Source organism: Onychostruthus taczanowskii, unplaced genomic scaffold (assembly GCF_017590055.1).
Source record: "Onychostruthus taczanowskii isolate IOZ18803 unplaced genomic scaffold, ASM1759005v1 scaffold120, whole genome shotgun sequence".
NCBI lineage: Eukaryota > Metazoa > Chordata > Aves > Passeriformes > Passeridae > Onychostruthus > Onychostruthus taczanowskii.
In genome coordinates this window covers 791,704-807,745 of record NW_024498352.1, presented here as the reverse complement: position 1 = coordinate 807,745, position 16,042 = coordinate 791,704, and the positions used below count along the sequence as shown (strand labels likewise).

The following is a 16,042-nucleotide window of genomic DNA, read 5'->3' as shown; positions in this document are numbered from 1 at the left end:
GATTTTGTGGGTTTTTAAACTTTGGAATTTCTTAAACCAAAATGAGAGTTTGTGATAATACAGTGTATTAATTTTGTCTGGGTTAAAGTGAAATTCACAGTACTTGGCATGGGGCTGTGTTTGGTTTTGTGTTGCAGACAGTATTGATAACACAGGGATGTTTTTGTTGTTTGTGGCCAGGGCTTGCACTGTGTCAAGCCCTTTTATGCTTCTCACCCCACCAGTGAGAAGGCAGGGGTGCACAAGGAGTTGGGGGGGACACAGCAGGGAAAGGTGACCCCAACTGACCAAATGGAAATTCCAGTTCAAGTGGCATGATGTGCATCAAGAAAACTCAGGTGGGTAAAGGTAGTTGGCCAGATTGCCAGTGTGACTTGCTGGTTTAATTGTGAGCCACTGGTTTGGGTTTCTTTACAAAATTTGTTTTTCTTAATTTTGATTTTTATATTTTAAATTTTTTAAAAATCTTATCTAAACTTTCTTTACTTAGCTCACAAGTTTCTCACTTTAACCATTCTGATTCTGTCCCCCACCCCACAGTGTGAAGGATTCAGTGAGTGGCTGGGTGATGTTTAGCTGCCTGTTTAAACCAAGACATAGTGACATATTTAAGCAAAGCTGAAGATGTTTAATTTTTTTTTCTTCTTATCCACTTGCTTGCTGCTTAGTTTTTGGGTTGATTTAGTTTTTTTTTTCCTTTCCTTTTCCATGGTGACCTAGGGATTTGCAGCAGTTATGATTTTTTCTTACTGAAGGTGCTGAGCTCTGGGAAGAGCAAGCAGGTGTTCATTTTTCTTTTTTTTGAATCTAAATTTATGAACTTCAGCACCCTCTTGTGCTGGTCCTGCCATTATCCCACAGGAGACAGGGCTTCACACAAGCCTGACAGCCACTGGGTTCTGCATAGGGGTTAATCAGGATTGTAGCCTGCTTCCAGTTAAAACTAACATAGCAGTCCCACTTGGATTTCTCATTAGCAGGGTGCTGATCTGAAATGCATGTATGCACTGATAGATTGATGTAATCTGAACAGGTATGCCTTTGGACAACGTAAGGATAAAAAATATCACATCTAACTCATGTTTGCATTCATATCGTCATCGCCTAGTTGCTTTTTAATACCATTTGTCATGTCTCAGCCGTCATTTCCTGGCCCTGTTTTAGATTATGCCTTGATACAATTGCAGAGAGCAACATACTGCCTTTCTAGTTTCTGTATCTGTGTGCACATGTTGAAGCTGTAGATTCTGACTCCTTTGTTTTCTTCTGTGTCAGTAAGGACCCTTATGGGATGATTTGTCTTTCTATTTCAGTCTTTGGCCTTGAAATTGTAAAATTGTTTAATCCAGATGACAAAAAGGCAAATGGATGTCATTAATATGTTTAAGTACGTCCCTGACTGTACTTTATTTGTTCTTCTTGCTGTGTATTCTCAGGGGTTTTTTGCCGTCTGCATCCAGGCAGCCTCTTCAGACTTTAATAGATCAAAACTAGCAATGTAAATGATGTCAGCCAGGTATACTAACGTATATGATTTTCTTACCAAGTAACACCAAGAATGGTGTTACTGGATGCCCATTCAGAAAAGGAAAAAAAAAATCAAGATTGCTTTACATATTATGAGATAAAATAAAGCACAACAAAAAGATCCCTCTTCTTTTGAGTTCCGATAATCTACATGCTGAGAGGTCTGTTAAAAAAAAAAAGCAATTCATAGAAATGTATGTTATGAATAATTTGGTTATATAATATCTTACCAGCTATAAACATCTTTTCTTTAATGCCTTCTGGAGGTAATTGATTTTCCTTGCTATTGTAGTTAGGGCAAAGCAAAACTTGTAGGTGGTTTGTTTAGTTTGGGGATTTTTTTGGTGTTTTTTAGTGCAAGAATTTTTTAAAAAAAGTTTTTTAAAAAAACTTCAAATGATTTAAATTTTTGTCACTAGACATAGTAATGTATCATTAACAGCTAAACAAAGAAAGGTGTACAAGGACTGTACAGAACTTCCCCTTGGTTTGCTTTTTTCTGGGCTAGAGATGATTATTTGCTAAAAATGTATAAATTAAATTTCCATTGAAGTATTTGCAGGGATGTGTGTATGTATCTGTGCAATATCAACTTCTTTTTTAACCAGAGTGTGTCTGGGACCTGAGTCTTTGCATACATGCATATCAAAATTCTATTTTAGCAGCTTTATGGGGTTTTTTTTCTTTATTGTTGCTGTGTTTGGAGGTTGCTCCTACCAGTTACGGCTGGTATCAAACTGTGATTGTAATGAAGTAGTCAATCACAGTAGTAAATGCAAAAGATTACCATTATAATGACTAATTTTCCTGCAACTTTTCATTGTTGGCCAGTCCCATTTATGTAATAATTCTCACAGGATGTAACATGTTTACTTCCTACCATAAAATTTTATGTAGAACTCCGTCTCAATTTGTAAATGTAGGGACAAGACTCTACAGCTGCTGTGAAGAGAATCTTGATGTCCAGTTTCTTCCAATAGTTCCTGTGCTGAATAGCCTGAATGTCCACTGGCTCCAGTGCTGACTAGATCAAAAAGCATGTAAACAATTGTATTTCATACACGTGTAAACCAGAGAACTATATTACATCACATCCTCTTCCTATCTGTCTTTTCACCATGTCTGATGCATTTCAGGTTTTTAACTAATCCATGCCTTAAAGCTGATGTTGGTGTCCTGCTTGATCAGACTAATGTAACAGAGGTTTATTTTAAATTAAATTGCTGGTAATGCATGCAGTTCACTAAGTAAAAAACATTGTGAAGAAAAAACCCTCTTTGTGTTGTTTCTTATTATCAAGAATTTCTCTTTAGTATGACGTCTGTTTTGTGAAGATCATATGTAAATCAAATCAAAACAATTTCCACTTCTGTGCAATATTTCTCATTTTCACTGATTGTGCACTGATTGCACTTCCTAAGGGCATCTGAAATTGTGATTCTTTTGAAAGATGTTTTTTAAAAGAAGTCCCCTCCAGTTAGGATTTGAACTCTGACTTTATCTGTTTTTGTGTGCTAGAATAGTATGGAATATTACATATTTTTCATTAATGATACGTGAAGACTTCTAGTACTTGCAACAGGATGAATAAACATGGGTACTTAATACCTAATAACTGGTCTGTTAGCCAGCAGTAAAGGTATAATACCATGTCCATTCACCTATATTGTAATAAATCTTTTTTTTCCTGCACTTTTTTCTTTTTAGAAGGACTTTTCATAGGGAGAATGTAATTTTGTTTTAGCAGCTTACAATATCAAGAGACAAATTGTAGGGCTGGTTAAATTTGCTAAATTCTCTGTTGTCCCTGAGAGGCAGATTGAAAAAATGTCAGCCAGTAACAGTATTTGTATCTGAAATTTGAGTGACATTCTGTGTTTTGTTTTCTCATTTGTTTAAAAAATAATGGCTCATATTAAATAATGTGTGGTACCCAGGAAGACTAATATGTAAAGGTTTTTGAGCAAGATATAACTATTTTAAAAAACTCTTGTAGTATGCCAGTGAATGGGTCCATTAAATGATTTGTATTTTTTGTGAGCTGTAAAATGCTGGTTTTTAGATATTATTTTGATTAATGTAGTATTTTTCAGTAAATAGTTATTGTAGTATAAGAAAGTTTATAATTATAGTATGATTTTCTTAGACCTATGCAGTTGTAGTCATAGTTCTTCTGTATTCATGTTAACTTCTATTTATTACAATATGAAGGAAATTATCTTGTCTTATTTCTTCTCCTGTTTCCTGTGTGACATCAGAGACCTGTTGGTGATTAAAAAGTTTCTTAATCCTGTGCTTCAGTTTGAAGATCATAAGCAAATTAAGAAAATTTCCTTCCCCCTGCCTTTACGTGTGCATTTTTCTTATGATTTGTAACAAATGGTGACCATTTGATTTAAGTAGAGTCCACATATTCAGAACTGAAAGTTTCCTCTATGAAATTTGTATTGGTGCATGGGGCAGGCAAAATTTTGTACCTGTGGCCTGTAGAGGAAAATTTGGGGAAATCTTGTCCCTCTATGCTTGTGAAAGAGGGAGAGGAGATGAATTTGTAAATTGTGGGATGCTGTAGGATGGGGATATCTAGAGGCTAGATTGTAAGAAAGCTTTTTTGGTATTGTTGCCATCTTTCACTTTCTGCAGTAGCAATCTAGATAACTGATGGTGGTAAACTTTGGTAAATATTGCAGCTGATTATATCAGCTTGATGGTGTCATACTGTATTTCCATTGTGTATGGCTAGTGTGAAACCTGAAAAATAAAACATGGTTAGGTGTTTGAAGAACAGATGCAATTGTGAAGATACCTTCACTGTAGGTTGTGATATAGAATGTACTGTGTATACATCACCTTACACAAACTGTATGTGTATATTTCCTTATATTTTCCACTGCTACAAGAGTTTCCTCACTCATTACAATTACATGGTATCCATGAAACTTTGAAGAAGATACTTGAACAAGATTTTGTAACTCTCTAGTTCTACTAAATGTTGCAAGTGTCTTAACTTTATAAGAGAAAATGGTCACATTGTTTTAAAATAACCAACCTGGTGGCCTTGTATGTTGAAGTGACAGCGCTATTGGATCTGGGAGGGGTTACAAATGTCATTTATCTGGACTTCGATAAAGACTTAGACACAATTCCCCTACAATATCCTTCTCTGTTCAAATTTCAGAGACATGGATTTGATGAGTGGGCTGTTAAATGGGTAAGGATCTGGCTGGATGACTCATCCAGAGGGTTGTGATAAATGGCTCAGAGTCCTAATGGGCATCTGTGACAAGAGATGTCCCCCAGGGGACAAGGTATGGGGGACCAGAGTTATTTAATATTTTCGTCAGTGACGCAAGTGAAAAGATTGAACGCACACTCAGCACGTTCTGAGATGACACCAAGCTGAGTGCTGCAGTTGACACTCCTGAGGGACAGGATGCCATCCAGAAGGACCTGGAGAAGCTGAAGCCGTGGCCCATGGGAATCTCATGAGGTTTTACAAGGCCAAATGCTGGTGCTACTCCTGGGTCAGGGCAATCCCTGGTGCCAGCCCAGGCTGGGCATGAACAGATGGAGAGCAGCCCTGCCCAGAAGGGCTTGGGGGTGCTGTGGGTGAGAGCTGGACATGAGCCAGCCATGGGCACTCCCAGCCAGAGAGCCAAGTGTGTCCTGGGCTGCACCCAGAGCCCCGTGGGCAGCAGGGGAGGGAGGGGATTCTGCCCCTCTGTCCCGCTCTGGTGAGACCCCACCTGCACAGATGCCTCCAGCCCTGGGCTCCCAGCACAGCAAGGACACGGAGCTGCTGGAGAGAGTCCAGAGGAGGCACCAAGGTGATCAGAGGGATGGAGCACCTCTGCTATGAGGAAGCTGAGGGAATTTGGGTTGTTTGACCTCGTGAAGAGAAGGCTTTGGGCTGACCTAATTGTAGCCTTCCAGTACTGAATAGAGCTCTCAAGAAAGATGGAAAGAGACTTCACAAGAGCATAGTGTGACTGGGCAGAAGGCAAGGGACTCAAACTTGAGAGTACGTTTAGATCAGATATTAGGAAGAAATCCTTGACTGTGAGGGTGGTGAGTCACTGGCAAGAGCTGGCTGGAGAAGTTGTGGATGTTCCATCCCTGGAAGTGTTCAGGGTCAGGTTGCTTGAGACACTTTTCAGCCTGGTCTAGGGCAAGGTGTCCCTGCTTACGGCAGGCAGGAGAGTTGTAGGTAATCTCAGAGGTCCCTTCCAACCCAAACCATTTTATGATAAGATTACATTTTCAGTCATATTTACTAACTTCTAAAATAAACATTTGATGCCAAGGCATCATACCTGTTTTTACTCTTAAAATTTATGGTGGTTTTGTCAGCCTAAGTACCAGGTATTTGCTCTGTGTGTGTGTGTGTGTGTTAGCCTCAGGTTACAGGTTACAGTGGCTCTGGTACCACTGTCATATATATATATATATATATGAATGTTATGTAGATGTCACAAAATTGTATTAGTCAATGAATTGCATACTAGGAATATGATTATGTTGGGTAGATGAAGGGATCTGGTTATAAATACATCACTCTTATATTAGTATTTTGGCTTGCTTAACTTTTTTATCACTTTCTTTAACACTTTGTTTCACTGAGGAAACTTAGACCTAGTGAAGAATGTGAAAAATATTTATCCCTGTAGCATACCACACCACAGTGATGCATATAGTTACTTAGGGTAAAGAGGGAGTTACAATACTTCATACTGTTCTGTTTCTTTGTAATGAACAAAAGCTTTAATATGTGAGAATCTGTCAGAAGTAATTGTTTCTGAGTTGGTATTGTATGATAGCAGTGAGAGCATTGTCTATGTTGGTATTTAAGTTTTTCACATGAAATAAAAACACTAAAAGAATGATAGATTAGTTTTACCTATGAGATGGATGTGATGACAAAACAAACTTATGGCAGTGATTGTGTTTTTAATGAAAGGGACATGGATTTTTCAGATTCTTGACCAGGAAAATTGAAGGGTTTATTTAGGTATCTAGGAGGCCTTCAGAGTAACGAGGCAAATGAAATACATTTTTATTTGTGAATGCTTTCGGAGTTAACCAAAAGGATGCAGACATAATAGTATTTAATAGTTTACCTTACCAAGACCTCCACTATTTGTGAATATTAACCATGATCTTGTGAGGCCTTTTTAGAAAGGAAACTGTATGAGGATAAAACACTTGTTACGTGAATGTGTACCATAAAATAAGCTTCCAGCCACTTTAAAAGCCTTGAAGTTGTAGTAAACAGATATATTTGCGTGTAAATGAATTTAATGGGAATGTATAAGATCAAATTGCACAGAGGAAGTAAAAATAAAAATTACTTTATTTTAAAAATATTTTAGGTGGTAATGAGATTATTCTGTTAGGGTGAACAGTAAAGCTGTTGAACAAACTGGGGTTTTGAGAAGTTTTTTTTTTACTCATAATGTGGAATAGGAAATATGCCTCTATAGCTCTGGAGGCATTGAAAGTGAAGATAATGCAAAGTCATCTTTTGTCCCAGAGAAAATAACTATTTTATTCATACACTTCTTAGACAAGGAGGAAATACTAAGCTACTAGACCACTGAACCGTGGACCTATCTTGTGGAAATTTTTTCTTCCTTTGTATTCAGAATGGTACTAAATAAAAATACTTCTTACATATTTCTTAACATGTGAGCACATTAGTCTTTTTGATTGAGTATTGTAAAAGCAAAGGAGAATATTATTTTTAATTTTTAGAAATTATCGTGCATTCTTCTGCTTAAAAAATATGCAGAGAAACATTCAGTTTTCCTATAACCATTTGTGAACATACAGTATTTCTGGTGTGTGATTCTTGTTACAAAATTTATAATGCAGTGGTACTCTATTTTTTATTTACAAATTTTAATTTTAATTTTCTTTTAATTATTTTAAAATTTATTTTAATTTTTATTTTAATTTTATATATTTTTTAAGCTATCAAATTATGATACGTGCTGTTTGGTGAAGGATGTTTAGTTTTGGAAGCAGTATTTTCTAAGTCCAGAGTAAACACATTTTAATAAAAAATTTTCTCTTTTGGTAGGAGGGCAGTATTTTATAAGATGAAGAATTGCTTTTACAATTCTATTTGCATTTTTCAACAAATAAATGAGGGTGTGCTGATAGTCTTGTTTAATACAGATGCACGTAAACTGTACTTAATACAATTGTGAGATAATGGGAATCATAGGTACTTTATATTGAGAATTTAGATTTGTTTTCTAACCCAGATATTTAAACTGGTTTGAAGATAGTGGTTGTCCCCAGTTATTTAGTATTTCAAACTGTCTATGTTCCAAGGGTGTTGTTTTGTTTAGTGCTAAATAATTTGCAGGATAAAATAGAGCAGAAAAAAACAAGTCATCTTTTGATTCCTAGTGTCATCAGTAACAAAAAGAAAATAAGATTAAAAAATGGTACTCTGCCACAGAAATGGAATGAATACTTTGTGTGGCCTTTAACGAGGTACTTAGAGTTTTGTATCTAAAAATCATGTTTGAATAATTAGGAATGATTTGTGTACCCTTTCTCTATTACCAAGATAAAACAGGAACTCTGGTCTTGATAGTCAGTTGTTCAATCCTCTTAAAAACCAGGGAGAAACTTTGTAAATCCACATGCATTCTAAAAGGGTACCTTATAAAGTGATGATTTCCCTGAGTATTGAATTGAGTATTCCGCAAAATGTTGGGGTTGTTTTCATCCTTAAGGTGTTTAAAATAGTTGATGTTGATGTTACCATTACGTAGGTGATGAGGCCAGCTGGTAAACGTAACGTAAAATGCTCTTTATATCTCTTCAGCCCTTTCACTCTAGTCTGTCTTCTCTTGTGTCATGGGCAGATTAGTGATACTAACTCCTGGAGTGATGCATAAGGATGAGGGCAAGGACAGCAATTCCATTCTCTTCACTTTTCCCCTCCCCTCAGATGTGAAGCTGGGGTAGTGAATTGTTATAAAATGGCTCAGAGCGAGTATATATTCTCATGAGGTCTGAGGTAAAAGGGGTGCACAGGACATATAAAACTTAAGTTGATTTTAAAATACTTACAAAGAATTTTGGTTTTAACTTGTTTTTAAAAAAATCACTTATGTTGATGGATTAATGAATCCTTTCAGTTAATAATGGAACATGTTTTGAAGCCATTAGTAAGCAGCAACATTTTATTTTATGAAAGACTACACATTTGTGTTGTAAAAAGATCTTTTTTCTAATGAAAAAGAACCACTCAAGGTTATAAACCAAAATTGTGAAAAGATTGAAGATCTAACTGTTAAATAAATTAAAAGTATATGTTATGAAATGGGCATCATTTGCTTTCCAGTTAGTTTCCTTCAAAGATGCAGGAATAGAAATATTTATACTTCACTTTTTGAGTACTCATAGAAATTGGTGGTACTACTGGAACTTAAAGATGGAAGTTGTTGAATTTCTGTTTTGATTGCAGAATTGTTGAATTTACTGAAGGTGAAGAAATACATTCTGGCAGTTAGTTAAGATGAGCCTTGCCTTCTGCTGTTCACTAATGAAATTTGGGTGTCCTAAGAACTTGAGTGTGATGACAGATTATCCATACCTTATTTTTGTCAGTGTTCTGTAATTGCAATATGAGGTCATAAATTAAATGCATGTTTGCCAATAATAATTACTTCATCATGGCTTTTATGACAAACATAATTTAAGTTGATGCTTGTGGAAAGCAGGCAGTGTATCAGTCCTGTTGAATAGGAAAAGTCCTTTATAGTTTAATTCTAAAATAAATCTTCGGAACATAAACATCATTTTCCACCATTTCTGCCTTTTGTTTTCTGAGGGAGGTATGGCAAAAGAGCCCTATATTTGTATATAGCAGTCTTTATTTGTGTGTATTTCTAAGATAAGTTTGTGCTAAATTACCATTAATTTAAAATGAGTTTGGTTTATATTTCTGGTCAATCTAATAGTATAATGTATTAATAAGAAATTATATTAAAGTATTTTTGGGAACTGATGCTAATGAATGCCCCGGTTTGTTTGGTGGAAACTTAGGACTAGATCTGTAAGTAAATACTTTGAGTATTGCAGCTTCCTGTGGAAAGTAATTTAAAAATGAAATTGAATTGTTACTTAAATTTAAATGTGGCTAAATTATAACAGAATTTACTTTTAATTTCCCACTCACAGGACTAGGAAGATATGTATAATCTTAAATATTTTTAATTATATGCTTTAGTTTAACTATGTAAAGTTTAATAGTATTGTACTGTAATATTTTGATCTTTCTTATTACCCTCCTTTTGACCCTAAAATGTAGTTTTGAAAGTGTTAGTCAAAAGAGAGGCAAGGTAATCTATCCCTTTGTGGGAAAGAGGCATCATCTGATAATTTTAGTACAGGGATAGTAATGCAAATTTTAAGCTAAGTAGGAAATACCTATGAAAGCACACACATGTTATGAAGTGTCTTCTCACTCTCTCAAAACTACTTCATTACTGTGATTTTTTTTTTTAAGATGTTCATGTAATGATATTTAATTTCTTTCCTGCTGGTAGAACAGTGGTAGCCTGACTGCCTCAGTTTACAGCATATAGATATTTTTGTATATCAGCAATCTTTTTGCTTTATATTTATATTCTTTGTATATATTGCGTACTTGTGAATTTAGTTGAATTCACCTGTGATCTAAATTAGTCCCTTGTAAATGCTTTTGCTTTGTGTGAATTGCCTGCAGCTTTTGAAATTAATGTATTCTGGAGGTCTTGGTAGAAAGGAATTAAACCAAAACTAGACCAGCATTTAGGCTAACTGCACATCATTGTAGGTTATGGCGCACAAAGATTTCAGGGGAGACAGACCAGGGAGATGCACACTGAGTATGTGAGACCTTAAACACTGTATTGGAGGGTGTAGCCACGTGCTTCTTGCAGTGCAGATTTCAGAGTGGGTGGCATGTAGGCCTCAATCCGTAGCAGATAACAATGCATAAGGCAAGAAAGTTCAAGGACTGAATTGGCAGATGAGATTTTTGCAAACTTAATCTCATTTTAGACATAAAACTGTATTTTAGTAAGCCCTCCCTGGCTCTTACCTTCTTCCTTTGGTGCCCAAATAAAGTTTGCTTAAGCTGGCATCTGACCAAAATGGAGAAAAAATTTATGGATTAAGGAATTAGGAGAAAAATGGTTTATTCTACCATTAGTATTCCCTTGTGTGGTGATTACCGAGCTTCATGACCCTTCTATATTTACATGACAGCATATTTTTACTCTAGCAAAATGTGCTTTATTCTTCTGAGGAATATTTTTGCAACTTTTATATGTGTATATTTCATGGAAAAAATTGCATATTAAGATATACTTACAGACAATGCAGTGCACCTGCTTAAATAAGAGAACAGGGTATTTGTTCTGTGCTAGTGGCTTTTTATTTTCCTATCTTTTTTGGAGTTACTTCTGTTTGAGCTTCTGTAGGTGTTCATTAATTGTGAGGCTTTTTAGTTGGAATTTGACTGGCTTTTATTGTTGCACCTCAGTCTTTCTTTTTGAATTATCATCTCTGCTTTTTGCTTTTTGCACTTTCATTTATTGAATAGAATGTGAAATAAACTAATACTTACAAAATCTAATTCAGCATAGGCAAAATATTGAATTTCTGTAAAACAATGCAGAACTGGAATTCGTATATAATAGGCTGCAATACATAAAAAGAAAATGATTAAATCATATCTCACTTAACATAGATCTTTTTGATAGGAGCAAAATCTGTTCCATTAGTTCCAGACCAGCATATTTCCCATTCACAATGCTTTAGTGCAAAACTTATAAATCTGTCTTCATCATCTTATATTACTTTTTCAAAGCAAGTCTAACATGAAGCAAGACACAATGAATGAAAGTCAGTGAAAGTCGACTAGACAACCCAATTACTAAAGATTCTTGGAAGAACAGTACTGTGATCTATAATAGAATTGTGTGTGCATGTCTGTCTTTGTTGACAAGGGTCATTTCTGTAGAACTGCAGTATTTTTTATGGTAATCTAGTTTTAGATTATGCTAGTCTAATCTGTTTGTATAATATATCAGAATGTCAGTTGTTTAAAAATATGTTAGTTCACAGAAGCCATATTTATAATACACATTTTATATACCTGTTCTATCTCCTGAGTAGTAAAGATTTAACATACAGCTACACATTGCATAAAAAAGAGGCAGTGTTAAGGTGCATGATCATTGCATACATATCACTGCTAGTTTTCCGTGCTTTTCTTTTCATCACTCACTTATTTTTCTTTCATTTTGCTGACTAGACCATCTCTTGCAAGTATAAAATACATTCATATGGTAAAAGAGCTTATTACTATTTCTGGCACCTACTTCTGATACAAATAGTGACCCAGGCTGCATGTTGGAGTTCGTACAGAAATTTAAGTCTGTATACAGACCTTCAGTGCTGGACATGGCAGATGATGAATAAGTAGAAAGCCTAATTAAGCAGAAGAAGAGATGTTTCCAGTCTTAGAAGCATCCTTAACTTTGTTGCTTCTGTATCACAGATCACAGAATGATTTATGTTGGAAAAACTTCTGGGGTAACTAAGTCCAAGCTTTGACCAAATATTTTGTCAGTCAGCACTGAGTGCCATGTCCAGTGTTCTTTAAGCACCTTTAAGGACAGGGGCTCCATCACCTCCCTGGGATGCCCATCCCAATGTCTGATCACTCTTTCAGTTATGGTTGAACTTTACCTACTTTTTTTTTTTCCTTGATACAAATAGGTCTAATGAAAAAAACCCAACCAAACTTATGCATACTAACATTATATCATGATGGTTTTGAGCCATATATAAATAAGGACTGATGGGATTTAGTTGTCTGTTGTTCTAAATGAAAACTAGATAATTTTACTTGACTGTCAGTTTACACGTAAGTTTTAAATAAATTCCAAATCACTACATGTTCTTCTTTTCCCCAAACCCTGCAAAAAAAGAACAAAAAGGTGTAATGTAAATTTTACCTTTTAACCTTTTAGCAGATGTTTAGATTACAGGTATTTAGATCTGGTGTTTCCATGCATAGTCTCTTACATTCATCTTAGGAGAAGCCATTTCAATGAAATTGCAAGTGTGTGTGTATGTAAATAGAGAAATGCATATATATATATTATTTCCCAGCTAATACAATCATAGGAAAGTGGAGTCATGTTTAAAGTGTTTAACCAAACAGAATATCAAGTGGTCTTCATTACAGGCTGTCTGAATGGGAAGTATGTTATTAAAAAAATCAATTGCCATAAATGATATAGGATCTGAAGGAGAAGTAATGAATTCCTAGATACTGGTATAACAAAGGATGCTGAGAGGAAGGTAGAGTTGATTGAAACAATTTTTACAGTGTTTCCCAATAAAAGTTGAAGTAATCTTCTCCAGATAGTAGAGTTTTATTGTTTGACAGCAGAAGACAGAAACACTGCTTTTTATTTCTAAGTCAAGATTTAAGAACAAGTTGTTTGTGGTAGCAAAATACATGTCTAAACTACCACAGTAATTGTAAAGCATAATCAGGTTATGTCACACTCCTTTTGACTGGAAAATCATAAGGCATACAGAGGTAATGAAGAATCTTTTTCTGATTTAAAAGATGTTGCATATTTAAAGAGCACGGAAAAGGTTCACTGCTAATCTGTAAACTGTTTAGTAGAAATGGTCATAATCTACTGCTATTAATTTTTATTATAGCTATTTTTTCCAAAGGCTTTGCTTAGATTACAGAAAATACTGTAGTATGGAAAGAACATACTGTAAGACATACTAATTATGTTATTTGCATCAAAAATGTCAATTTTACAAAGTCTTCATGCACCTAAATGTTAGATATAAGTAAGAAATTATTTGTAGATTGAAGTTTTAACCTCTGTAATGAATTTGTGATATTAGGCATTTATGGTACTGATTTTCTGTTGCTACATTTTCTTGACAGGTAGGACAAAGCTGTTTGCAACAGAGAATTACACTTGAATCTTCTGTAGGGAGAGTAGACTAATAGTCTTCTCTGAGATTATTAGCTGAATCAGAGGTTTTAATTTATTTTCTGTAGGAGATAGACTTTTTTTTTCAGCCTGGTTTGGTTCTGGTGGCATCATAAGTAACAGTACTTGTGGTACTACAAATTTCTAAGCCTTTGACTTGTGATAGTATTTGTCACAGGTTTTTGGTAATCAATATCTCAAAAAAAGTAATAGTTGGTGTGGCCTTCCTTAGCTTAGAGGAGTGGGCCAAAGTAAAAATGTGAGACTGTGTCAGATCAAATCAGAGAAGAAATTTCTTATCATAGTGGTTTGCTTTTGTTCAAGCAGGCAGACCTGAGACATGGGTCTCTGCAGATACCCCATGATCACTACCCAATTTGTGATTGAATCTGTTCAGCTGACCCTTTTTCCTTTCCTTTTGATCTGTTTTCGTTTAATTGGGTTCTAAATATACAATACTAAAAGGCTTGCCTTTTTTTTGGCAGACATGCAGCAGTAAAAATCTCTGCTTGCTGAGAAATCATTGCTTTGAGAAAACTGCACTAGGTCTGTAACAATTTTCAGTAACCCCAAAGCAACACAGTTTTTATGAGATAGTAGGCCTATAAATACATATCTCTGGGTTATCTTTTCAAAAGTTGTTCTGCCAAAGTCCTTACCAAGGTCACCCACCATATGCTGCCAGGGTGCAGGAATGTGACATCTTGGGCAAGTTGGAGCTCTGGGTGATGGTTATCCAAAGCACAGCAGGAATAGTGCTCTGATATGAATTCACCTGAGGCTCAGCTGAGTGCTACATCTTTCAAAACCTGTTTGCTTTTCGCTTCTGTGGGAACAGGAAGACATCCATAGAAATTCTGAATGTTCTCAGCATTCAGGAGTTAGGAATCTGGACACCATGAGACATTCCTGAGCCATGTAGCTGGAAAATACAGGCTTTGTTCTACAGTCAGTATATGGTTTTTCATTACTGCCATTTGCACTGGGAATATATATTTTTCAGAGGGAAAAAAAAAAAAAAGAAAACAAACCTTACTTGTTTAAAGGAAGGTGTGTAGGTGTTGTAAGTGTACTTATGTCATTAAGTTCTTCATTCTTCACAAAGTTGCTTTTGATCATTCAGTCTATTTACAAAGCAGTGTATTTATACAATAGATTGTTTTATAGTTATTAAATTTTACCAGACAAACTTAATTATAGATGAAAAAGAGTTGTATAAATAAATAAATCTCAGTAATAAACTAGATAACATCTCCATTTGTCTGATAACTGACAAAGTGCTATATTGCCATGAGATTACCTAGTCTCATGTGAGAAACAAGATGTAATATTACTTTTAAGTTAAAATCTTCAGTTGCTGTGTTTTAGTTAAAAAGAAATATAAGACAAGGCATATAAATTCAAGATAGCACACAATTCTTTGCAAAGTCAATGATGTCTACAGGATGACAATAATTAATTTGTTATATTTTCATTTTTGTATATATTTTATGAAAATAGTCAATATAATCGTCTCTTGGGTTATTTGCACATAAATAGGATGACAGTAAGATCTGAATTTGTGGATATCATCTCTTGCGTTGTGTTTCTTTTTTCTCTGCCTTCTGCCAGAAATATTTTTTCTTCCTAATTTTCATGTTTATATGTCCATGCATATGTATGCAAACTGTGCAAACCAATAATCTCTCTCAAACTCTTGAAACAAATAATAGTAGTGGTAATTATAATACTAAAAGTCTAAATGAGCCACTTGCCAATGTTACATAGAAATTTCTTAATCTGTGTTTAGTATGTGTTTATATCACCTATTCAACTCTTACCTTTTTATCTTTTCTGTAGGTCACAGATCAGTCAGTGAAAGCTTTTGCTGAACACTGCCCTGAGCTGCAGTATGTTGGTTTCATGGGCTGCTCTGTTACTTCAAAAGGAGTCATTCACCTTACCAATGTAAGTATCATAACAACTTTCTGCTAGTCACTAGTGTTTTGGACTGTAGTCATGTCATAGGTATCAGCCAGGATAAGATTATGTGTGTGATTTATAGCACTGACTTGGACAGAAACATGATTAAGTGAGTGAAGTTTGCATTATTTACATTTCACTGTATAAAAACACTTTACCAAAAATATATTTATGGGATTATACATTTTCTCACAAGTAACAGTGGTGTTCAGGTCAAAACTCTTTAAAATATGTAATTGCTGCTGATTCCATTGAAAACAAAACAAAATTCCATTTTAAAATGCAAAATTCTAATTGCAAGAGATTTAGACAGACCTCTGGTTGCAGAAGTATACCCCCTGTGTACATGCATTTTGACTATATTAATCTCCTTATTTGACGCAGATAGTGTGACAGATGCATTTTATTTTTTTTTCCTTTTTCTTTTGCATAAGAAGAGTGAGTGATGTGTGAGAAAACGAGTGAATCTGCAGAAAGTAGTTTAAGTTTTCAATAAAATGGATGACTTGAATGAG

At 35.0% G+C, this 16,042-nt stretch overlaps 1 protein-coding gene across 1 annotated transcript in view; it reads left to right on the top strand.

Moving 5' to 3' along the window:
* FBXL17 (F-box and leucine rich repeat protein 17) overlaps positions 1–16,042 on the top strand; it is a 279,024-nt gene that overhangs the window by 76,947 nt on the left and 186,035 nt on the right. Inside the window, exon 5 of the mRNA XM_041395888.1 lies at positions 15,405–15,512. Within this exon, the coding sequence (XP_041251822.1) occupies positions 15,405–15,512 (108 nt within the window). The remainder of the gene's footprint in view (positions 1–15,404; positions 15,513–16,042) is intronic.